At 43.9% G+C, this 25,853-nt stretch overlaps 2 protein-coding genes across 15 annotated transcripts in view; one reads left to right on the top strand and one right to left on the bottom strand.

Moving 5' to 3' along the window:
• REXO5 (RNA exonuclease 5) overlaps window positions 1-4,341 on the top strand; it is a 44,202-nt gene extending 39,861 nt beyond the window's left edge. For all 3 annotated transcript variants that reach the window (XM_025416308.3, XM_025416311.3, XM_025416309.3), the window contains exons 19-20: window positions 456-574; window positions 4,134-4,341. In XM_025416308.3, coding sequence (XP_025272093.2) covers window positions 456-574; window positions 4,134-4,215 — 201 coding nt within the window. In that variant the 3' untranslated portion in view covers window positions 4,216-4,341. The remainder of the gene's footprint in view (window positions 1-455; window positions 575-4,133) is intronic.
• A 7,777-nt stretch (window positions 4,342-12,118) lies between these two features.
• Window positions 12,119-25,853, bottom strand: part of DCUN1D3 (defective in cullin neddylation 1 domain containing 3) — a 37,873-nt gene continuing 24,138 nt past the window's right edge. For 8 of the 12 annotated variants that reach the window (XM_025416302.3, XM_025416299.3, XM_025416301.3 and 5 more), the window contains exons 2-3: window positions 16,486-17,021; window positions 12,119-15,219 (exon numbers count right to left, since the gene is read on the bottom strand). In XM_025416302.3, the coding sequence (XP_025272087.1) occupies window positions 14,736-15,219; window positions 16,486-16,916 (915 nt within the window). In that variant the 5' untranslated portion in view covers window positions 16,917-17,021 and the 3' untranslated portion in view covers window positions 12,119-14,735. Of the gene's footprint in view, window positions 15,220-16,485; window positions 17,022-25,113; window positions 25,249-25,853 lie in introns of all 12 variants that reach the window. The other 4 variants (XM_025416298.3, XM_025416297.3, XM_035718066.2 and 1 more) reach the window with 1 other exon arrangement.

The following is a 25,853-nucleotide window of genomic DNA, read 5'->3' as shown; positions in this document are numbered from 1 at the left end:
GATATTTCAGTGAGGTGAAGGAAGAAACTTGACTCACTTTAAAGAAAAATATTAGAGGGATACACAAAGAAGGGTTAAGGTAGAAGGTGAATGGCTGAAGTTTGGGAAACTGTCCTAGTCTAATCTCCCACTTAACAGATGAGAAATACAGGCCAGAACTGGTTGAGTGACTTGCCCAGGTCACAAAGATACTTAGTGACAGGGGCCATTAGTAATGTGGCTCCTCTGCCAAGGGGCCCTGGAAGACCCAATCCATATGAAAGAAAGAACAACTTACTCCTAAAACTGACCTGTGGCCTGGAGATGCTGGGATGGACAGGGAACCTTGAAGGTGGGGGCTTTAGCTTCAGATAGAGGATTTTTACAGAACTTTTCCTGGGATCCCATGGTGCAGCCCCTCCAAAGGTGAGCAGATGATACTCTGGCTGAGTGTCAATATATGGCTTTGATCCTAGGCTCTGAAGGTGGACCACCCAAAGATAGCAGCCTGGCGCTGGGGCCGGAAGATAGGAAAGCTCTACCACAGCCTGGGCCCAGGCACCCTCTGCCTCATCCTGCTGCCAGGCACCAAGAGGTAAGAACTGAAAGGGTTGTCCCTTCATGATTCTGGCCTCTGGACTTCAGCTGTTCTTAGAGAAAGGCCTTTTATTCACATTCAGGCACATAAATGAGGACTTACAGGAATCTTAAGATTTTATGTATTCACTCATGAGAGAGAGAGAGAGAGACACAGGCAGAGGGAGGAGCAGGCTCCAGAGAGCCCGATGTGGGACTCAGTCCCGGGTCTCCAGGATCACAAACCGCTGAGCCACTGGGGCTGCCCAGGAATCCTCTCTTTTTAGTTTTAAGAGATGGGTATTGGGGATCCCTGGGTGGCGCAGCGGTTTGGCGCCTGCCTTTGGCCCAGGGCGCGATCCTGGAGACCCGGGATCGAGTCCCACGTCGGGCTCCCGGTGCATGGAGCCTGCTTCTCCCTCTGCCTGTGTCTCTGCCTCTCTCTCTCTCTCTGTGACTACCATAAATAAATAAAAATTTAAAAAAAAAAAAAAAGAGATGGGTATTATATCTTCATTTTACATGTATATGTTCTTCTATAATTACTCTTACTAGCTTACTATCAGGCAGGTAGCTCATCCCAGTTTAAAGCCAGAGATCTTAGGTCCTGCAGCTTCTGTGGGACAAGAGGCAGCTGCCTAACCCCACTTGAGTGAAAACAAAGAAGGTCTAGGGCAAGGCCCAGAGCATATAGGATCTTTCCTACATTTCAGGAGCATATTCCTGCCTTCGTCCATCTCCCTCTTTGCAAAGAGGACCTGCTTTGCTGGTTCAAAGCCTGAAGAATAATGGAACAGAACTCGGTCCAGTTCCAGCTCTGTTACATACCTACTCTGACAAGTAGCCAAGCCACTTTCCCACTGTGGGTCTCAATTTACCTTTGGTAAAATGAGAGATTTGGAGTAAATCAGTGATTTTCAAACCCTTTCAACTATAAAATGTTTTCTTTAGAAGAAAAATTGCTGTTAAATCCTAGAGCATAAAGATAGGAAGATAGGCAGTTCTGGAATGAGTGCGTAGGTGGATGAGTGAGTATATATATTGGGGGGAGAGAAGCAAGAGGGCAGTAGCTCTTTTGAGCATGGTTTGAAAATCACTAGATTATATTTACTTCTAAAAAGTCCCTTAAAATTTTGGCATTCTAGGATTCTTTTCCAGGCCTAAGATCCTAGATTGCAGAACATGAATGCCTCAGGCCTTGAAACCCGGATCAGAAATTAATTTCCTGTCATAAAATCCTTTAACATGCATCTCAGGGCCATTGGGGAGATAGGCTGCCTGCTGGGCAGTCTGAGAGAATTGCGGTCTTGTGAGGAACAGAAAATACCATTAAGTGTTTACATTTGAAACAAAAACCCATCTTAGACTGATACTTCAGACAGCCTTTTGTGGGTAGGTTAACAGCATGAGGTGACCATAAATTGACAAAAAATATTTTGGTTAAGAGCAAGTGGACTTGCACTGACATAGCTCCTCCATTGTGGAAGTGGTAAAATAAGTGGCGGGGTCTGTAAAATAAGTGGCGGGGTCTGTGTGTTGCAGGTAGAATATTTAGATTGCAGTTCTCCATTGTGTAGGCAAACTAAGCTAGAGTAGGCCAAAGCTTTCTCCTTCCAGATGTGGCCAGGTCATTCTATAGTGAATGAGGGCTTGAGGAAAGGAGCATTGGGGTCAGGGAGCAAAAAGGCTTAGGACCTCCACCTTAGTGTGAACCTAAAACAACATATGACAAAAGCCATGAAAACACCTTGGCAATAGCAAATCCTGCAGTAAGAAAATCTAATTTTTTTTTTTTTAAAAGATTGATTGATTTGGCTGGGGGGCAGAGGGAGAAGGAGAGGATCTCAAGTGGACTCCCTGCTGAGGATTGGGGGGGCAAATGGAGCTGGATATCAAAACCCTGAGATCATGACAGATGAGCCATCCAGGGACCCCCCCTTCTTTCTTCTAAAAGTTACATTTTGATAGCTGTAGCGTTGTAGGGCAAACCCAGCAGAAGGAGCATGCCTTTACCCAAACTATAAGCTTCCTGTGTGACTAACTTCTCTGGGCCTGTCTTTGCAGCTTTCTCCATGATCCCATAGTCTTGGCTCAGGAAGGAGTAACAAAGAGAATTGGTTTCCTCATGCTTGGAGCCTGACTCAGCTCTTAATCCTTTTATTTTCAAAAGTTAAAATTAATATTGAAAATATGACTCTAGGGGATCCCTGGGTGGCTCAGTGCTTTAGCGCCTGCCTTTGGCCCAGGGCGCGATCCTGGAATCCCGGGATCGAGTCCCACGTCAGGCTCCCGGTATAGAGCCTGTTTCTCCCTCCTCCTGTGTCTGTCTGTCTCTCTGTGTCTATCATAAATAAATAAATCTTAAAAAAAATATGACTATATTTGTACTAATTCATCAAACGCTTAGTAAGTGTCAGGCATGTTTACATGGCATGTTTTCAGTTGAGGTGCTGAATCCTCATTTAACAAGTGGAGAAAAAGGCTCAGATTAAGAAGTTTGCCTAAGGTCACACAGCCTGGTAAGTGTAGTTAGGATTTGAACCCTGATAGTATGACTCCAGAGCCACTTTCCACACAGAGTTCGTCCTTCATGTCCAAAAGACTGCTTGTTGGTGTAAGTTAAGATATCAGGTGGTGATAGATTCTGGGTTTGTCTTTGCTCATTTCTACCTGCTTTGCCATGGAGAGCTCCGTAGCCCTTGAACCCAAACCTTTGAATATTCACTACAAGGAGGCAGGGAACTAACATGTACTGAATGACTCCTAAGTTCCAGCCATTGTACCAAGTGTTTTACAATATAACATTATTTAAAAGGACTCTTGATGGCAGATTGCCATTACCTGGTTCTGTCATTCAGCTTACTGAGCAACCTATTTAAGTCTAGGAGATTATTTTTGAAAAATGGACATAATAATTAATACTTGCATTAGTACCTACATTAGGTACATAAGCTGTTTTGAAGGATTAAATGAGGATGTATATTTAAAAAGTACGTAAAAAGAATGCTTGGTACATGGTGAATGATCTGTATGGTTTTTGAGGAATGCAAAAGGAAATGATCTGTATATTTTAGCTATTTTCTACAGTCTTCACAAAAGCCCTGTAAGATAGTAATTTAAGTATTTAATTGTTTTATAGTTGTAGAAATTGAGGCTCAGTTTGGGGTCATTCACCCTTGGTTGAGATATGTTTCAAATCTGTTAAATGGTAGAGCAGTCTCGATTCTAGGCCTCTAAGACTGGTCAATCTTCTTTCCATTGAACCATTTTCAGTAGGCAGCTTTCCATAAAGTCTTAACCTGCCTGTGCCCTGCTGCATACATATACCCAAAAAAACTTGGGCAGCCTGGGTGGCTCAGTGGTTTAGCGCTGCCTTCAGCCCAGGGCGTGATCCTGGAGACCTTGAGGATTGAGTCCCACGTCGGGTTCCTTGTATGGAGCCTGCTCTCCCTCTGCCTGTGTCTCTACCTCTCTCTGTGTCTCTCATGAATAAAAAACTTAACACCTCTTATGTAGGAGTTTGTAACCATTCTTTCAGCCCCGTGGATTAAAAACCTATCTTCATTCATTTGTTGCAGCACTCATGGATCATTCTCTGGCCTAGGACTGATGGGAATAAAAGACGAAGAGGAAAGCAACACCCCAAACATGTGTTTGTGAGTCTGCCCATCATTTTCCATGTGCCATTTCTTATCCCTTGTGGGCAATGGCAGAGAATGTGGTCAGGCTAAAGTTCAGTCCATTTATATGGCATGTACAAATTTTCAATAAATGCCTAAAATTCAAGCATTCTTTTTTTTTTTTTTTTTTAATTTTTATTTATTTATGATAGTCACAGAGAGAGAGAGAGAGAGGCAGAGACATAGGCAGAGGGAGAAGCAGGCTCCATGCACCGGGAGCCTGATGTGGGATTCGATCCTGGGTCTCCAGGATCGCGCCCTGGGCCAAAGGCAGGCGCCAAACCGCTGCGCCACCCAGGGATCCCAAGCATTCTTCATCTTAAGACGGGGTGAGAAGGAAACCAGTTTGTACTTTCTTTGGGTCAGTGGACTTACACACAGGAAAGTTGTAGTAGGTGCTCATTCCGTGTAACACTCCTATTGAATGGTGTATGTAGGAAAGGAAACCAGGAGGAAGGGACTGCTCTGGCATTATATAGATTTTTGATGTTGTATCTATGAAGCAAATTTCTGTTAGGCAGACTTCTATCATAAAATTGAAGGGAAAAGAGGCTGAACTGAAAATCTGGCAGGTCCACAGACACAGGAGAGTGGAAGACTGTGTTTTTCACCAACACTGGAAGCACCCAACTCCAATTTTAGGAATGCTTCCTTCCCTTCGGGGAGACCGCAGTGTCACCCTTTACCACTAGGTGCCTCCATCACACCAGATCTCCCCCTTAGAACTGAAAGCTTCAATTTCACTGAAAGCTGCTATTTTTTTAATCACCTCTCAAAATATTAACATTCTGTGTTGGAAAGGACATGGGTACAGGCACACACAACTCTGAAAGAGATATTTATCTGCCTTTTGAAAGAGATGAGCTAATCTGGCATATATTATGTGTCCTACCAAAACCCTTGAAAACCCTTGTAAAGTGCTCCATACGTTGGGATCCAGCAATTCCACTTCTGTAGCAGTATGCTGTAATGGGATAGTTTCATGCATGTATAGAGGAGATATCGCAGGGTGAGCACAATGGAGTTCTTGATAGCCACTTTTAAAAATTGTAAGTAAAATTTCTAGAAAAGAAATTGGCAAGAAGTAGCAGTTGGACCTCTGGATACAAAAGGACTCTGAATCCTAACTTTTCTACATATTATGTGAACTTGAGTAACGTTTCTGTGCTTGGGACAGTTATGGTACACACCTCATGGGATTGTTGTAAAGACATGATTATGCATTCCCTGTCTCTGCTGTAGGAAATATGGAGAGTTACGGAATAGAGAAAGATACACAAAGACATGCATAGGCCTGGAACAAAACCTGTAAGACTCTATGTCAAATGTGGTGGGATTGGAAGACTAGGTTTTACCAAATTGCTTTTCTGTGTATAGGCTGTTTTTATTTTAAATCACCATATTTCGCTTTTATAACTAGAATACTTAAAATTAACTTTGAAGGTTGGGCATCTGAGGCAGTGTTTAATCATTTTAACTTTGACAACAACTGGCCCAATGTATAAGTTGGGAACCAGGAGCCACAACTGAAGAGCGTGATTTAGGAGCAAGATACTGCAACTTGCTTATGAAGCTCCCTTATAAAGAGAAAAGCTTCCCAGGTATATAGTGAATGCCCTGAGAACATCTTAAAACGCCAATGTTGCTGGATTCTTTCCCCACCCCCACCTTGAGCTCCAAAGCTGTTAAGAGCTTAGCTGCCATTTGTCTTGAGACTCCAGTCTGGATACAAAGTAAGTGTCTGCTTTTGAATATGGACAGACCTGGGCTGGTACTTCAGCTCTGCTTCCGGGCAAACCACTTTAATCTCATGGGAGTATATTTTCTCATGGGAAAGTATCTTTTTAAGGATTATTGTGAACATTCAAAGATCCAGCTTATGAAAAATGGCAAGAGTAGTGGCTACATATGACTTTTTGTCTCTGAACCTGTTACCTCACCTTTAAAATGGGGACATTAGTACCTACTTCATGAGGTTGTTGTGAGGATTAAGTTAGGGAAAACCCACATTAAGTGTTCAATGAATGACAATTTACTGAGGAGCATCTTCCAAGTACAGAATCACAGAACAGATTAGGCTCCATGTGCCAAGAGTGCTGCCTTTGCTCCTAGGAATAGCCAAGACCATTTCCTTCCTGATGGGAGGTTTCCCAGTGGGCCCCCAACTCTAGAACTCTGAAGAGATGGGCCCAACCATAAGGTTTCTGAAGCCTCAGTCTGCACACTCTGTTCTTTTCAGCTGATGCTCCCACCTTTTGGAAGCCAAAGCTGCCAACTTGGCCTCTTGCAAAACACACATTCCATTCATAAGTGCGTTTGTGCATTTTTCCTCCCACACCCTTCTAGGCAGCCAAGGCAGCTGCTAGAAAAGCAGCTTCTCATTTGAGGGGGAAAAGCAACTCCCAAGGGTTTTTACACAACTCTTGATTTAGGCTTTGAACATATTGCTCCCAATTTTGACCTCCTCACCCATAATGGAATTGTTTAGGACACTCAGCCATGTTTGTTTTCATTTCCTTTTGTTGCCCCTTTTGTAAATAATTTCTTCCCTATTATAAAGAAAACCAATTAATGGAAACTTGAAAAATTCAAAAAAAGGTAAAATCACTTCTAATGCCACCACTCAGAGTTAACAATGTCATTATTTCAGTCTTATGTCATACTTTTTCCATCATTCGAGTTTTTTAATAGCTGTATAATATTCCAATGTGTTGATGTGTGCCATAATTTCCAAAACAGTCCCCTTTTGACACTGAAATTGTCCCTAACCAATTAAATCCTTGCACATACATCTTTGACAAATAATATTTCTTAAGAAAAAATTCTTAGAAGTGAAATTGGGTATGAACACTTACAGCATCTGTAAGTATGAACACTTACAGTTTTAATTTCTCAGAAGTTTTTTACTCTATTGGCCTGGACTTGTTCCAAATCTTTGCCAATTTGATAGGTTAAAAAAAAACTATCCATTAAATAAATAGATTTGATTTCTGTTTATTTGAATATCCTATAGATCGGTATCTTTTTTTTTTCCCAGAAGCTTTTTTGGCCAATTGTTTTTCTTTAAGTTCTCCTTATGGATTAAGTATAATATCTATTGATTATTGCAAAAATGTTTCTAGCTTTTTATTTTAAGGTAGTTTTAGAAGTCTTATGCTTTCTTTTATTTGTTATTATATTTAGAAAGTCTTGATTGATCCCAAGATCAGTTTAATAGACGCTGACAAGTATGTATGGTTTTGGGCGGGTGGGGATGTTTGTTTTTTAAGAAGGCTCCATGCCCGCCCGACCTATGGCTTGGACTCACAACCATGCGATTAAGACCTGAGCTGAGGGGATCCCTGGGTGGCTCAGTGGTTTCGCGCCTGCCTTTGGCCCAGGGTGCAATCCTGGAGTCCTAGGATCGAGTCCCGCGTCAGGCTCCCGGCATGGAGCCTGCTTCTCCCTCTGCCTGTGTCTCTGCCTCTCTCTCTCTATGTCTATCATAAATAAATAAAAATAAAATTAAAAAAAAAAAAAGACCTGAGCTGAGATTAAGTCACATGCTTAACCGAGGCACCCTTGTATCGTTTTTTAATAATTTAATTTTCACACTTATACCTTTTATTCCTCCCAGAATTTGTTTTGGCATATGGCAACTTCCCCCAAAATATTTAGATTTTACCCATTTACCTATCTTTACTTACCAATCAAGAAGAATACGTCCTTTACTATGTAAGTCCATATATTTAAGAGCATATGTGTTTTCTTTTGTCTTGTCTTACACTAAGGTGCCATACCATTTTGTAGCTCTTTATTTTAATATACTAGCAATTTCAGCAGCACCATCCCAGATAAACACAGGGCCAATCTGCATGGATTATAAAGCACTATAGTCAGAGGCTTTGCTGTTGACTGCATTGCTGCCATAATCCACTAGGACTTTTTCAGCACCCCTAAGGCAAGAGAATCAAGGTTGGAACATTACATGGGAAGAACATTAAGCCCCAAGAAGAGCCTTTTATGGTTTTCATAAGATAGGGGCCTCTTGAGAAGTCACAACAAAGGAAAGGAAATGAAAAGGTTAGGCTGGTTTCCATACCTTTCCTTCCCCAAGACTGACCCTTTGGACCTAGGTCACAACCCCGACCTAAAATAGGACTTCCAGAGCCAACCCAGCCATGTGCTTTTGGCAACTGGACTTGAAGAAAGAGAAGATGCCACTGTTGAGATGACTCTTTGGTACTTCTCTGGATCCTCGGCACTACCTTCTGTATACCTTTTTTGCTAGAAAACATCCATTTTACATGCAGTTAAGCTCATCTCTGGTGTGAAGAAGTTGCTTGCCCCTCATCTAATCAGAATTTGTATTTTAGCCATATATAATCTGTACAACACCATATCAACACTTTGAATAGCTCCAGGCTCTAACTAGGCACCTAAATCTTTCACTTTGGAATTCCCCAAATTTCTATTTGTTAAGGTCGTGGCTGGGCTGAAGTCTGAAAGGTTTAAGCACAGAAGAGACAAGCCCAAGAGCCAACTGGGGAATAAGAATCTGTTTTGGAGATACACTTTATAAGTAAGAAAAAAATTAACCCCCACCCCCACCCCATTTCCTTCCATCCTCCATTTGATGCTAACCTTGATAATAAGGAAAGAAAATAAAAGAAATTCCGGTTCACTGAGGAAACCTTATAACCTTCTCCCTAGCTAAAGGATGTAGCCATGACTCCCAAGTCCTTTCCAACTACAAGGAAAAAATAAAAGCACATCTAGTCCCACCACTGTACTTACTTATTTTTAGGAGATACCAACATGAGGCTGGAAATCTTTGGGAAGGTCATTAGGGCCTCCATCAAAGAAGTGAGTAAGATGGCTGGCCAATAGCTTTCCTGAATATAAACAATAACAAGACAGAAAATACAATGAAAGGAAGCTAAGGGTCATAACTGGTCTACCATAATCAGACTTCTAGGATGTAAGAGCCAAATAGAGCCATCAGGAATCATGTTAGTCAAAGCCCCAACCCCACCCCCAGTTTGGCACAGAGAGGGAAGTTAAGCCCCCAGGAGGGGCAGTGACCTGAAAGGTCCAGTGTGACCATGCCAACCCCCATCTCTTCCTCTCTGGATTCCTTGCATTACTCACCTGACATCCTTTTGGAAACCTTAAACTTAGGTGATTTAGGTGCTTTACAAAAACTTTTTAAATCCTAACACTGATGGAAATAATAGTCTCTTGATTTTACAGAGGAGTATAAGGAAACTCGGAATTTCACTAACTTGCCAAAGGTCACACAGCAGTGGCACTTGACAGTTTCAGCTTGTGTCCTTTGCCTTAATCACTGCCAACCTGATAGATGTAGGAGCCATCCATTAGCACAGTGCTCAAATTCACTTTTTGTTCCTCATAGGAATCGACATCAGTTGCTACAATAATACTATTTAGGTAGTAGCCCTCTGAGGACTCATTGGTCTTTTTGCCTACAAGTATTAGGACCCCAAAGGCCATTAAGTTGGTAAGTGGGAAGTCAACATCCATGTCTGAAGTCTGAGGATCCTGTACCATCTGAATTATTTTCCAAAGCATAGGAACTGCTATCCAATATCATGTTGGAAGAGGCTCCCGGCGGGTAAATCTCGCCCCAAAATAAAGTCACTGGTTGGGTTTGTGGTTTTTTTTTCTCTCTCAGAATTGTCAATAGTGAAGTAAACAAATTTATTAAATCCAACAGCAGGTAACCTTCCAAATAAAAAAACATCAAAAGAAAAATGTAGACAGACAAAAATGTGTGTAACAAGTTAATAAAAATATTCAAGGAGCCATTTTGAGAGTGCAACAGTGCAGCGAATACAAACGGAAGTATTGACCTTTGTCAATAAGTTTGTACAACCTTAGGAAACACACTGGTCACAAACCAAGAGGAATCCACAAAGGTGGAGGGTCACATGAGTAGTGGACTCATCACCTCAGTGGGTTAAGGCAGGGTATCTGTAGGACCAATTCATCCAAGCCCCATTTGCCTATTGTTTCAAGTTCCCCCTTTGAAACCTAGAATCATATTCGTTAGTGCAACAGGTAAGAGCAATTAATTACAGACTCGGGGCTGGGGATCAGAGTCGGGGGGTGGGGTGGGGGGGTGTCACCATCTGCTGAAGGGCTTCCTTTGGCAATATCCAAGATTATGTTGTATTAAGTAGCAAAAAGAGAAGGTGGGTAGTGGAAAAAGTATCTATGAAAGCAGGCTTAGTTTCCAAGAGGAATAGGATGTTGAGGCCCCAGCACCTGAATCAGGAGAACCTGATGGTTACTCAAAGCTATTTGAATCATCTCGGCTTCTGCAACCAGTGCTCAAGCATAAACTCTTTCGATAAGGAAAAACACCTGCATAGATCCTCACTAAAACATGGCCCTCAGTCCAGGTTAAACTGGATATATACTACCAATAAGAATTATACTTGGAAAGGGAGTGGGTAGAAACCCCCTCTAGGATTCAGAAAACAGATTATGGAGTAGGAGGAGGATCAACAAGATAGGTCCTCACATGAGTCCCAATTAACATACTTTAATAACTTGTAGTAATCCTTTCCCTTTCAACTGTTTAAACAAGATACTGCTAGAGTCCCCCCACAGGAAGACCTTTGTCAGTTTCCAAGTTTTTCGAGTCCACCCCCCCCCCCAAGGGAAGACCTTTGTCAGTTACCAAGATGTTCAAGTCATCACTAAGCAACATTAAGAGACCCAAGAAAAATGGCAAAGCGGGCAGCTAAAATAAACCTAGCAGCAGCTTCTCTCCAGCCCTTATAATTGTATAATTGGGTCTATTCCTGGGCTTCACTACACTCAAAAGACTTCTCTTTAAATGTGGCAAACCACAGTCTTACATAGAGATGTTTTGATTTTTAAACTTTTAGACCCAAGTCCTTATCCCAGTAATTTCCCATCGTTGTTTGATGCAGTCTGGCATAATAGGATTTGAGGCCATCCAATGAACTATGGAGTCCCACATCCTGTGGACTCCAGCACTGAGGACTAAATTTTGACACCAGCCTCTGGGAGAGCAGAACTGTATTAAATATGAACTCTGTGGCTTAATCCTTGCTCCCTTCCCAAGAAAGCTAGTTTGTGCCTTCCTTAGGGAAGTTTAATATTGAAAACACTGCCTAGTACATTTCCAATTGGATTTCTTTAGGCCTCGGCTTGGGTGAAATTTGGATCATTACCCAGCTCTAATTTTTCTTACCAGAAGAGTAGATGGGGGTATTGGACCCAGCTCACATGTGGGCACAACTGGTCCAGGTGAGGGAAAACTGTTGAGGCATCCAGCTTAAGCATAGCGAAGTGTCATTACAAGAGGTGGGGTTAATGATACAAATATGGCAAGGATGGAGCAAGAGCATGTCAATGAAGCAATACTTCATCTCATATAGCTTTCTAATCACTAAAGAATACACCACAAACTCAAAGCCATTTGCCAAAAACTAAGAATGTCCCAATACATACTCAATTTCTCGTAGTCACCCTCAGATATTTGCCTATTTTCAAAATCCACATCCTGCCCCTCTGTACCACCCTGATGTGATGTTGTTAAAGTGAAGAGCACACACTGGCTTACCCCCGAGGGGCATGCATGTGGCCTCTTCCACACAATTACTGCTTGCTCATTAAACAGCAAACCTATTTCTAGGCTAAAAGGAACAGGGACCTTTAATTTCTCCATGACTACAAACCATACACATACCCCACCTTCGTTCCCTTTGCTAAAAAACTGCTTTTCAAGTCAAACACTGGCCCAGAGCTAGCTTGCACCAGGAACTCCAGCCTGGATAGAACCTACAAGTCCTTCCCTATTTCCTTTACCGGTTTCTCATTTGCATTTCTGTAACAAATAGATCATTAAAAATATAACCAAAAATAATTTATTTAATGGCTTTCTTTGTGGGAGGTCGGGATGGGGAGGCTGTATAGTTCACAAAAATCTACCCACTTCTAGCATACCTAATGCATGGAATGCCACCTTGTAGGCTGGGGAAGGAATCCAGTTCCTCCAGAGTCCTCAGGATTCTTGGTGCCACCCTCTCTTGTGCTCTTCTCTCCATATATCCTTGTAATCTAAGACATAAGGGAGCCTTACCTGGCTAGGAGCAGCCTGCCCTTTCCTTTTCAAACTCTATCCAGTCTAGAATCAGGAAATATTGGGCTCGCAGGACTGGCTGGATGAGAAGGCAGTCTCTTTAAAACCTCAGTCTAGGCACCCTGACTACAGTTGAGCCCACAGAACCTGCTGGGGCCCCTGGAAACTCTCTTTATACAAGGAACTTGTGTCTTAGGCTAGAACAAAGCCAGACATCTGGCCTGAGACCCTCTTCAGCTTTCCAGCAGTACTAACTTGCTGTGGCTGATTCTTTAAAGTTTCCCTTCTGTCCCTCTAGAAGGGGCAACTGCCAAGTTTAGGATCTTAAAAAAAAAAAACCAAGTACGTTTCCTATGTCAATGTCAATGTCAATCTTGGAAAAACACCGACTGCAGGAACTCCTTAAGTAATCATCTTTGGAAAGATGGGAGCCTGGAGCCATAAGGCTCCTAATAAAGGAACTCAAAATAAGCAATTCCTGCCCAGGCTGAGAAACATATACCTGGGAGGCAGATGGAAGTAGTTAGGGAAGAAAACTCCAAATGTTTAATAGACAAACTCTCATTACCTCAAGAGTATAAATATTTTATGTTTTTATTTAAAAGATTCCCTTTTCAATCTGTTCCAAAGTGTTGGGAGCTGAACTGTACAAGTTCCTGCCACCCACCCTTCCAGTACAGTTTTTTGAGGACACTTTTTTTTTTTTTTTTTTTTTAATGGAAAAATAACAAGAGGACCCTCTACTGAAACCAGGTAGGACCAGAGTCAGCTCCTGTGTGGCAGTTTGGCCAAAGGTGGCCTTCTGGAGCAAGCACATGGAGGAGTCTGGGGAACTGGGCCTCCCTCTTGTGAGGAAAGGTTTGAGAAAATTCATCCTCTCTTTAGTGAAGATGGTCCAAATTCAGATTCAAAAGCCTCCATTTATGATGTTACCTGGCACTCTTATGCTTTATATATTGAAGGCAGCTCCCTCATTTATGGCCAGTTTTAGCAGGCAAAAAGAAACAAAGGAATATAGATACATATATGTGTATATATATATTTTATATAGGTAAAATATATACATATCTTATATATGTATATATACATATTTGGGGGTAGGGGAAGGAGAGAAGGGTCATGTAAACCTAAACAGTCATCACATTACCCCAAACGAGCCTGACATTAACAAAGAAGATAATAAATAACTCCTGGGGGTTAAGTGACAACATGGGTGCAGCAAGAAGGGAAAGGGCACACATTTAACTATTAAATACACTTCTATATTTGTTTGGCAGAGTTCAGGCCAATCCCAGGCTTCTGCACTTGCCAGACAAGTAAGCTGATGATATTAAAAAAAGAAAAAAAAACTTTACAAAAAAAAATTCAAGCAGAGCTCCATACCACAGTTTTCCTTCAAGTCAGTTGGCCGGCAGGCACGGTTTTCCGACCACCAGGAACAGAAACTTTGGCTCCAAGGCAAAAGAAAAAAAAAAGTATTTTCACTTACAACATGAAAATACAGAAAATTCATCAAAAAAAGAAAACTATCAAAATCTACTTCCAGCAAAACTGAGGTAGCACTGCTTTCTCTGCATTCAATGCTTAAGTGGTTCTCAGTACTATGTGTTCTAAAAAAAAAAACCAAAACTGCTCACTTGACTGACAGGTGCAGCATGTTGATGGATAAACTCAACATGAAATGCAATAGGTCAAAGAAGGAATGAGCAAGAAGTGAAGAAAATAAAGAGTTTCGGATAAATTAGCTTAAAAGGGGGTTGTCACCAGACTACAAATGCTCTTGGCTGGCCTTAGCTCTCCAAGAGCTTTAAATCGCCTGGGAATTAATGCAATATGGTTAACAGTTAACACTGCTATTCAATTCTGTGTAAATCTTTTAAAATAATTATTACAACCTAAATTCAACCATGTAAACAGCACTACACACAGTACAGACCTGCCCTGAAAAACAGAATATGCAAAACTGAGATCTGGCACTGTATCATCTTGTAATGTTAATTCAACCTAACCATCCCATTCCCCCCTCCCTGCTCTACACCCTTCCCCACAAAAAAAAAAAAAAAAAAAAAAATCTAATTTGTGCAAGAAATGGCAGGCTTATTCTATCTGAAGGCTTCAAAAAAAATACACAACATGTAGCCAGGTTCAAATATTTTGGGGAACCCCCCCCAAAAAAAGAAATAACCAAAATAACCAAAAAGTGAAGAAAGTGCCTAAAACATGATACAGCATTTTAGAGCCCTTTCAGATACAAGGCAGAGAAAGGTGTAAAGTAGAAAATATCTGGATCTTCAGTAATTTCCAGAAAGGTCCAATTCCTCCGTTGGCTGCAGGGCAGCAGGCAGATCCCTGCTGCTGCTGCTGCTGCTCCTGGGATAGAGCCACTAAGTCTGCTCCCCGGGACACAAGCCCTCGGGCCCTGAGCTGAGTGCACCTCTCCCTTCCCCTTCTCGTTTCCTTCGCTCCATTTCCCACTCCACAAAGGTATCGAAGAGACTTGGCCAGGCCTCATCTTCACTGTAGTTGCTGAGGTCAGGGCCAATCACCTGAGTGAAGTTAAGGAACATGTTCCAAGTGTCCCGGGAGATGCCCTTGATCCCCGAGGGATTCTCCGTTAGGAAGTTTAGCCACTGGTCCAATACTGGAGGATTGTTCTGGGTAAAGACTAATTTCCACAGGGCGATGGCTATTTCCCGATGCAGTGACCGCTGCCCTTCTTCAGAGTCCAGACCAAACTGAAATGTAAACCGGTAGAGATCCTTGAATTTATCCTCTTGTTTGGCTTCTGTTAAGAGGCTAGGGAATCGTGCACAGATCCCATCAATGCTGTCTGCACTTATTGCTTTGCAGCCATCAAAAAACTCCTTCCTGCAACAGGAAGGAGGGGGCACAATTAATATTTGTAAACAGTATCATCATCTGCTGAGAGGCAATATAGTACAGTAAGAGCATGGTTTTGAGATTGGACGGCCTGGATTTGAGTTCCAACTCCTCCACTAATTAGTCCTATTTATCCATCTGTCAAATGGTGAGAATACCACCTTACTTCATAGGGTTTTGGTGAGGACTAAACAAGTTAATATATGTCCACTGCTTCTAACAGTGTCTGGCACATGGTAGGAGGCTGATGGTGGTTCCTTCATTCACTTATCCAACCTTCCAAAGCGAAACTCCAGTCTCCCGCTTGATGCTCTATTTCCCATTCTGCAACAGCAATTAAGCTCAGACTCCCCTCCTAGACGGGGAGTCTTCCTGCTTTCCTTTTGATTCTCTATGGGTTGTTTGTTTTTGGAATATTTTTGGTGACTGTCAAGGGAGATCTTTGGAGCCAAAGATTCTGGCTAACTCTGCCACCAGAGATCAAAGTTCTATTATTAAAGAACAAAAACTGCGTATGTATTTTTAACATCTACATAACACTTTCAGGTTACAACATGGTCTCTCATTGATGATCACCTCAGAGACTGCTGTTTCAGCTGAAAATATAAGGCATCTGAAACCCAGGGGCTAGAAACGGGTTGGGGGCGGAGTGGGGGGTGTGTGCTCTGCAAACTACACGTTGGGTAACCTTGCTACTACCTCCCCCACAACCAACCTCTACAGGGACATATGACCATGGTGATGTGCACAACTACTGCTTACTAACTGGGGCCAGTTGTCCCTGTTGGCACATACGCTGGCTGAGGGACATGCACACAGAGCTAGAAGGGGCAACTGACTCCGTGAGTGATGGAGGCGGGTCCTCAAAGGTGCTCCCCAGACCAGCACTCACAGTGCCTGGCACATGACAGGTGTACAATAAATATCAAGTGGGTGAGGGAGTGAGTGAATTACGAGTAAACAAGTGAAAGAAAAGATAAAAGTCTGAAAGAGCAGTGGTGCTGGGCAGCAGTGTGGCCACAGGGCTCCATGTGGGTTATTCTTTGCTTAATTTCAGGCAAAGACAGTCGTTGCCTGTTCTTCAAGGGCTGCATAGGTTTATAGAAACTGCCGAAAACAAAAAACAAACAAACAAAAAAAACTTACCCAAAACCCTAAGAAGCCAACCCAGTTCTACCCCAGCTGGGCATCCCTGCCCAGGAGTGCACTCATCCTCCTCTGCTCACCTGGTGATATGAAGTATTTGTGACTAACCTGGTGAATTTGCACATGGTAGCAGCCTGGAACTTCCAAGCCAAGAGCAGCACTCGAAATTCTGTGGGGTCAACACATAAGTCATTGCAAAAGCGCTCCATGCCTTCCTCCAAAATTGCATCCTCCCGCTCATCCTTGTAGCGCCTAAACAGTTCTTCCAGCCTCTGCAGGGAAGACTCCTCAGCATTGGACTTGGGCTCCCTCCCGGCATCTCCAGAGGACGTTGGCAGCTGGCAGGGCTCAGTGGCAGCCTCTGCCTTCTTGGTCCCATTCACAAGGATATCCCCGCCTGGCTTGCCACACGCTGGTGGCTGTTCCTCACGGTGGCCTGCGCTCCGTCTGCTGTGTGACTTGCTGCTGGGGTCACGGTCTCCGTTCTTGCTGCCCAGGGTTGATGAGGGATTCTTGCACTTGGTGACACACTGGCCCATGGTGCTGGTGGCCTGGCCTCTAGAGTGGCCCCCTCTGGATCAGATGCCCTCGCAGCCACTGGCCCATGTGCCTCAACATGCCATCAGCCAGAGGAGCTAGCCAACCTGGAAGAAAATCGGAGCAGTTACCACTGGATGGGGAGACAGGCAGTCACAAATTCCCCTCCCCTCTGGGGACTGTGCCCCAGGGCACCACTCTATTTCGTGAGCCAACCATGAGCCCAGGGAGATACCCACAGTTCTTTCCCATAAGCTCTCTACCCTTCACATTGGAGATGTAGGGCTAGGGCACATATGGAGAACCAGTAAGAAAATGCCTAAAATTCTTAAGGTAACATAGGTTACAAAGAGGTTGATTCATGTGCAGAACGCATCAAGGAAGACTACAGTTTTGCCAGAAATATTCCAGAGGAAATCTGTCTTGCCAACTTGCCATCACATAAGAAAGTTATTTGGTCCTGGGTTAAGCCAGAAGGTGCAAATAAAAAGTTCATCTTCTAGTTCCTAATGTCAAAATCCTCAGATTTTCTTTTTTTAAGTAGAAGGAGTAGGGAGAAAGGGTAGCCACATTTAAGACAACTATACAGTTTCATAATGGCCTAAAGACAAGGTAAAGTATCTGGGGAGTCAGGACTACATGCAGTGTCCTAACCAAATAGCAAAGTAAAATTTGCCTCTGATCTCTTCAGATTCCTTTCTGGGGCTCTCTGAAACAGTAGGTGAAATGCCCTTTCTCCACGCTTCCTCTGCCCACCCACAGGAGCCAAACACCAGGCCTATACCCCACACCAAGGTTCCCAGTCCTCCAGTTTCTCTCTCTCCCCTCCCCAGGTCCTCTGTGAGGTTGTATAAAGAGTCAGAGCCAAGTCCACACCAAACAGGAAGGGCCTACAAGGCTGGCAAGCTCAGTCCTCCAAGAGGGTGTCTCCACCTTAAAAGAAGGGTTCATTTATCCAAATATAATCTCAAAATGGTAGGATAATTAGCAGATAAAAAAAGAAAAGTCTGCACGGATACATCACAAACTCATCATGGTGGTTTATTACTTATTTAAGAATGTTTTTAGAAGAATTGCTAGAAATTTCCTGGTCAAGGGTGAAGTGAATTCTCTGCAACTGCCTCCTCAGGACTCTCTTAACTTCCAACTAATTCACGAAAAGATCCAGCTACAACTTAGTACCTGTCAAATTCTACCTGCTGCCATAATCACTGCAGCCACCAAAATGATGTTAATACAACTTTAGACCAGGAGCCAGAAGCAGAGTAGGTAAAGGGGACCTACATCAATGTTAGTCCCATGCCTCTCCAGCTCTAGGAAGCGTTGTGGCCCTTAGTGATCCAAATTCAAATCTCTTAGGAGATAGGCAGTGGGGCAGAAGGGTGTGTGTGTGTTTTAAAGATTTTATTTATTCATGAGAGACAGAGAGAGAGGCAGAGACGTAGGCAGAGGGAGAAGCAGGCTCCACGCAGGGAGCCCGATGTGGGACTCGATCCCGGAACCCCGGGATCACAACCTAAGCCAAAGGCAGATGCTCAACGACTAAACCACCCAAGTTCCCCCAAAAGGGTGCTTTTTATGGAAGGTTGGAGCTTTAAACTTTACCTAAAGAATTTTGATTTCCTCCAAATGGTGCCTAGATAAATCTGAAGTTATCTTCAAAAGGAATTTTATGGGTAAATTCTGAGCATACATGTTAAATGATGAGCAGAATCATTCTTCTACTTATCAAAGACTAATCGTATCAGGGTGTGTCCTATTCTCCACCCTCAAAGAGAATAAATGACAGAGACATGCCCATACATGCCCTAAAAAGACTTGCAGTTCCACTTAGGCTTTCAAAAAAAAAAAAAAAAACCACTGAAACCCTACACGGATTTTTTGGTGTGGAAAAGACAGATCCAAGTATGTTTTCTTAAGTCCTTTTATGCTTTAATAGTATAGTGAATTAGCCATAAGCACAACCTATTAAAATTTTAAAAGGCAAGGGGTTAATTCTTAGAAGACCAGCATACAAGGAAAGCAACTGTTCAAGCTGAATTATCTCAAAACAAGCAGGACTATACCATGTGGAAGGTCTGGTTTCCAGATTTGTGTTTCTAAAGACTACAGTGCTAAAAGAAACAAAAGGCCCAAACTTACACAAACCCCACATGCTCACAGACTGGCAACTCTAATTCCCAGGCACGCTGACTCACCAGGGTTTGCTGCTCAGCTCCTGCTGCTGAGGGAGGCCCAGGTACCTGGCAGGATAAGAGGATTTCCTGGCCTCTGTCTGACCCACCTACCCCAGGCCACTTACCCCCACCCCCATAGGACAGATGCTTCATTGTACCAGCTTCCTCCAAATCCTGGCGCCAGGGCCTTCAGGTAGGCCAAACAGATGGGCCTCCCAAAGAGGCCCTAATCCCATTTCCCCAAACGGCCTTCCACATAAGAGCATCTTTGATGACCTGACACAGCAGAACCTGAAGGCTTTTAACATGCCCAGATGAGAAAAAGGAGGGGAAAATCAATTTAAACAGATGATCAATCAGCAAGTGCCAGAAGGTCAGATCTCTCTTCCATTCTGGTCCTTTCTGTGAAATGCCCCCACTCCAGATGAGTGTTGAGGCGAGTGACGATCTCAAGCCAGAAGAAAATATTTTCAGATCTGATGGCAAATACAGCCCCCTGATGATTCAGTGGCCTCCCTTCTTTTGTATCTACCTCTTTCCTTGGGAAAACAGTTTTGCTCCCAGGCTCGGTCTCATAAGCCCTGTGTCCCCAAATGGCAGCACTTCAAGTGTCTCAAAGTTGGAAGTCTCCCTGGACTTGCTAGCTGATGGCTAACAGCTAATAATAGCAGTTATCGGGATCCCTGGGTGGCCCAGCGGTTTGGCGCCTGCCTTTGGCCCAGGGCGCGATCCTGGAGACCCGGGATCGAATCCCACGTCGGGCTCCCGGTGCATGGAGCCTGCTTCTCCCTCTGCCTGTGTCTCTGCCTCTCTGTGTGTGTGTGTGTGTGTGACTATCATAAATAAATAAAAATTAAAAAAAAATAGCAGTTATCAATTATTGAACACTTGATATCATGCCTGGCACTATGCTAATAAGCACTTTACAGACAGTAAAACTCCTGTATTGTCCCCGCAACCCCATTTAATAAGGAAACTGAGGCACAAAGTAAATCACCCAACATCACACAAGCAGAACCTGGTATGTCTGGCTTGAGAAATGCACCTTTACCTCTAGGCCAGACTGCTGAGTCCACCGACATCAGAGCACCAAGGGAGAGCCCACCAATGGATGGGTCCTGAGCTCTGGAGTCACGAACACGATTCCATCAGCCACTGGGAAGATAACAGCACACTGTCTGTGCCCAGTGCTTAAAAAGGGTGTCTCACTCGCTGTCCTCTCCCAGCGAGCTCCGGGGCCCAGGCAGCTGTGAGGCCCATGCACTCAGCCTCGCCAGAGATGCTGTAAAGCGGGGATGTTTCAGACCATCGGCTGGTTAAAAACTCTCGCTCTGAAATCAAAGCTCAACTTTGCCAGTGATTATTGTTGACCATAATTGAAACTGGTATTTCCTTAAGCTGCAGAATGGTATCTGCCTCACAAAGCAGTTGTAAGGATTGTCAGGAAATGCAGATAAAGGGCACCTGCTACACAGTGCCCATCGTCCCCCCACCCTCCCGCTGCCCCAGAAATGACGGAGGACAGCTATCATTCATTATCATTAACAGCCAAGCAGTATCTGCTTAGCCTGATGAAAGCCCCAGCTCGTCCTATCTGAACAGCCTTCCCAGGCCCTACCAGGATGCCTACCCCTGCCTGGAGTCATGTGCTTGGGTCTTGTTCAAGAACAGTCTCTTGAAGCACTGACCCTGCTCAAACGCACCACTGCCCAGAAACACCTGCAGGACTGTGTTCTCCATAGGATGAGACTTCCTTATGACTGATGCTGAGTACAATCAAGCTGGGCATTTGCTGTCCTCTAGGGATACCCTGAAGCTAAGAGTTACTCACTGTACCTAACCTGGGGCATGCTTCCAGCCAGTTCTTTACTCCCTCCCTTTCCCACTTAGGCCGAGCTCTGTAGGCTTACAGAAGACAGGATTTCTAGCTTGATACTCATTTATATTAATTTAATGGAACTGCCTTTCCAACTGGTCATCCCAGCCGCCTCCCTGAAGAGGACAGCCTCAGCACAATCTGGTGCCAAGCTTCACCAGCCACAGAGCACCATTATCAATGAATTACCACTTTGTATATGGTATTACATTATCATCACTCTACATAAGTATGTAGCTCTGTGACATAGTTACTCCCACTTCATAGGAAAGGAAATGGAGGCACAGCAAGGCCAAAGAGCTATCTAGCAACAGAGAACAGAGGGGCAGAGTGATTAAGAGGATGCACTCTTGGAGCAGACAACCCTGGATGTGAATCATGGTGATGGCACCAACTGTGTGACTGTCAGCATTCACTTTAAAATGGGGCAGCTATACCTCAAGACAGAGTAAATGAGATAATCCATGTGAGATGTTCTGCCCACAGAAAGTGTTCAGTAAGTGTTAACCTTTGTCATAGCTGCTGCTGTTCTTGCCAAGTCGGTGACAGAATCAAGCCTCCTGAACAGTGCTCTTTTCAGTGGCCAGTGCAGCTCGGGGTGGGGGTGGGGGGGCAGGGAGAGATGTTGGCTCAGGTACACAGGACTCCCCAGGTAACCAGTGCAGCTCCTGTCTCCCTGTCCTCACCGTGACTCTGCTCTCCCGCTCCAGCTAAGGGGCATAAGTGAGATGAACAGGGCAAGGGGCAGGGAGAAAGGAAAGGCAGGAAGAAAAATAAAGAAAACACACACATACACATATACCCCTGGAAAGCTACTTCTGGGCACAAATGTAGTTTCGGGGTTTACTTAAAAGATTGAAACCAGTAAGTCTGCTCAGTTTATGCTGGGTCAGGATTAGCCTCCAGCTTTTCTCCTTCAATCTCAGCTCCAAATGCTTCTGTCACCCTCCCTCTCTGCCCCAACCCCCCCAACACCCCACACCGTGCCAGCCCTGGCCAGTGTTCCTGGGGATGGGCTTGGCTGCCTGCCTGGCCCCAGGCCTGGAGCTGCCACTGCCGGGCCAGGGGCAACCCCAGAGGCTGTGATCCCTGTGGATGCTCTGGCTCCAAAGAAGGATCAGGAGCTGATCTATCTTGTAGGCAAGTTCCTGGTTCTCCTCAGGCTTACTGTCTATGACTGAGACAGAAGGACACGTTATGGAAGAGAATGATCCTGGAGGGCCAAACCACACCAGGACACAGGGTGACTGGAGACAGGAAAAGGAGAGAGGAGTGTGAACCAGTTACAGAAAGAAAGGTGGAAGGGCTGACGAAGGGGAAGTGATAAGCGTTCGGGCTGCATGCTTCCTATGCATCATCGCCTTTGGCCTCGCAACCACCCAGCTTGTTAGACCTTTTACAGATGAGGAAACCGAAGTTTCTTAACTACTAAGCAGGGTGACTAGGAGATAAAACCAGCCTGTCAGACTCCAAAGTCCACCCCGTGGGAAAGTTTCAGAGAAGTGGCTCTTGTTTGGTCTTTAAATGACTGGAAACACCAAATGGAAAAGAAAGAGTCAAAAGGCCAATGTGGTTGATCCAGGTGAAAAGGTGATTTAAAATATTTAGTAACAGCAGTATCTTTTAGACTACACATAGGTACTGAGGGGATTCACACTGTCAACATTTAACCCACTACAACTGTGTGAGGAAGATACTCAAAAGGTTTGAGTATCTTCCTTTTGAATATCTTAAGTATCTTCCAAACCTTCCCAAACCTTTTGAGTATCTTCCTCACACAGGAAGTATCTCTTGAGTAACCTCCTCTACAGAGAAGAGAAATGAAGAGAGTTTAAGGAATTTGGCCTCATGTCCCACAGTCCACAAAAGAAAACGGATTCAAATCCAGGCCAACTGATTCTAAACCCACCATTCTTCATCACTGGCTTCACTACTATTCTCTGCTACAATGTGTCCCAAAGACATGCCCTTCTCCCAAGGAGAGGATCATGGTCCAAGACAAAAAGGTACATTAGCAACACCTAAATGTCACCAGAGATATGGAGTAAACTTCCAGGTTTGGTTCTGGTCTGGTACCTCCCCACAGTGTGGACCCTGGAACAAGTCACCTAACCTCTCCGAGTCTGTGTGATCCCAGCATTAAAGTGAGGGGTCGAGACTAGTCCTTTCAAGTTTAACGTTCTGGGGCTACCTTCACTTTTTTTGGCATCCAGTGAGGCTAAAGTTCTAACTTTGCAAGCCTTCTAAGAACAGGCACTTTGCCTGCTCAAGGAACGGCTCTCATATGCCTGCCTTGCTTGCCCAAGCCTATCAGACCCAAGAGAAAATAAGACAAGAAGTCCAAAAGGAGGAAAGAGAAAACAGGGGTACTCCAGTCTGAACAGGTGAAAGATTACACTGTTGTTGCAGGCCTGCATCTCCTTAATCATCTTAGTTTGATCTCTGCAGGGTCAGCAGGTGCCCTGGCATATGGAAAACAGACCAGACTGAGCTGGTTCGTGGCTGCTGCTGGTTGGGTCAGGAAGCCTACTTAGAGGAATGCTGCCCTGGCTGCTGATGAGGAGCCTGTCACCCCAGGAACAACCTCATGAAATGAGAAGCTAAAAAACAGGAGGCAAATGCTAGCACCAAAAATCAGTGTCAGCAAGGCTCTTACAATCTACTTGGAGACTTCCTGGAGGGAAAGCTGATTGGCCCAGCCCATTCTGTTCTCATCTAGTGTCTCTTCAGAAACAATAACTACTGACAAATGCCAGTGTTTCTATCTAGTGGCAGTAAAAGACCGCTTTCCAACTTCCATCCAGTCTGTAGAGCTAGCTGGGTGCAAGTTTCCAGTTCTTACTATATATGCCAGACACTCAAAGGCCAGAGACCATAAGTACATGGAATTCCTCCTATGGCTTTTCTCTAGACACTGGGGGTTTACTGCACTGTGCTGGGAGAAGCTCCCCCCACGGGGGTCTCACAGCAAGACCACAGGAGCCCTGCGATCTCACCTGGCAGCTGGAGATGCTGAATGACCTGAGAGAAAAATAGAGGATGGGCAGTGGCCATTTGTAAACTACTTCCTAGAAAGTAAACTTACAGAAATAACAAAGAGGTAGACTCAGGGGGTGCCTGAAATAGAGAGTTGCCTGCTGTCACTTGGAACTTGGGCCATATAAGATCACCTTCAGAGATCAGGTCTCTTTACCCAGAGCTACTTGGGAGGGAAAGCTTTCCCTCTGCCAAAGCAAACGAGCCCCGTCTGCTGCTATTTTCATGCTTTTAAAAGACTTTTTGTCCTAAAATGTACTACAGCAGCAAGCTAAGACAGCAGTTCCAGTTAGGGTTGGGTAGGAACACATGACTTTTTACATCAACAAATCTCAAAAGTGCAAAAGAAAAGAAAAAGAGGGATTTGGGGGCAGGGGGATGGGGAGAAAAAAATTTTTTTAAGAAAATAAACCAACTTGTTATATTTCTGTAAAATACTCTTAAATCACATGACTGAGAGCAGCCAGCTTTCCACAGAATAATTTTTTTAAAGTGTTCTTACTGCTCCTCACCTTGCACACTTCAAATATACTATAAGTAAGAATATATATCCAGCTGGAGGCCTGAGGACGAGGCCAGTGTGGGCTGGCTAGAACAAATACTGATTGCCAAACACAACTAAGCCAACACAGTGCATGTACAATAAAGTTTCCAAATACCAAATAATGAAGCATTTTTGGTCTCTGAGCTCCAGGAATGAGCTACATGTCTAAACCCACATGACGAAAAAAGGGCCATATCATTTTACTGACCCACACTCAGCATCTTTTTTCCTGTCACTACTGATTGGGACAAGTCAGGCTATCCACTCATGTGCAAAGCAGACATCATTAAAGGGCACCAGATTTCCAGGTTGACATTCTTTGTGTTTCTGCTCCAGCTTTCTCAGTTTCCTTCCTGGTTTAAGACCCGAGAGCTATCCTGGATCTGGGCTCCATGGTACCAGAATAAAAATGGTTACATTCTTCATCTCTGGTTTTATGCTTACTGCTTGTTTTCTTTCTTAAGATACAGCCTTTTAGGCCCCGCTGAAGGTAAACCATGGGAGAAGGAGGCACTGATTCCTGGCTTCCAGTTGGCATATGAGTACCAGCCACCCTAGAGGCTTACCTGACTGTCGATGATTAGTCCTCAAACATCCAATTACCACATCAACTGTTCACTTCTCAGTCTCCTTCTGAGCAATTCAGTAGTCACAATGTGACTGAAAAATAGTTAACTGGAGATAAGCTTTGGTTTTTGCCCCTAAGTAAAAGAAAGGCAAGAAAGGAAACTGTGAAAGGAGTCGAAAGAGGAGGAAGGAACCCAATATAAAGGTGACAAATGACTGCATCAAATGTCTTAAAGGGGCACCAGAATTACCACAAATGTATAGATGTGGTTTCTAGAGCCACATTTCCTCTAAGAAGGCCTCAGGTTCATCATGTGGTAACTCATCAATCTCTTAAATGTTTGCTAATTCTTAAAAAAAAAAAAATTCCAAATCCATTAAGGCCACATTTATCAGTTTTTTCCTAGAGGCCCACGATGGAAGCTGACTACTAATGCATATCAGACGGGAAGAGGAAGAGGGAGAAAAGAAAGAGCTGTATAATAAAAGAATATCTGTTTTCAACCACATCAGTAAACTGGTCAGAGAAGTAAGGCCACTAAGGCTTTCTTTCCTGCTGCCAAATTCAAAAGTATTACGCAGTTAACTCTGTAAAGTTTAGAAAATAGAGAGAAGCATAAAAAAATCCCCTAGTATCCCACCGCTTATAATTAATATATGAGTATATCCTTTTAGTCTCTTAAAGGAGCACACATGAATGGCACACACAAAATCTGTGCATGTCTACATTATGCACTTG

Source organism: Canis lupus, chromosome 6 (assembly GCF_003254725.2).
Source record: "Canis lupus dingo isolate Sandy chromosome 6, ASM325472v2, whole genome shotgun sequence".
Lineage (NCBI taxonomy): Eukaryota > Metazoa > Chordata > Mammalia > Carnivora > Canidae > Canis > Canis lupus.
Note: the sequence above shows the minus strand (reverse complement) of the source record. Positions and strands in the feature narration are given on the sequence as shown.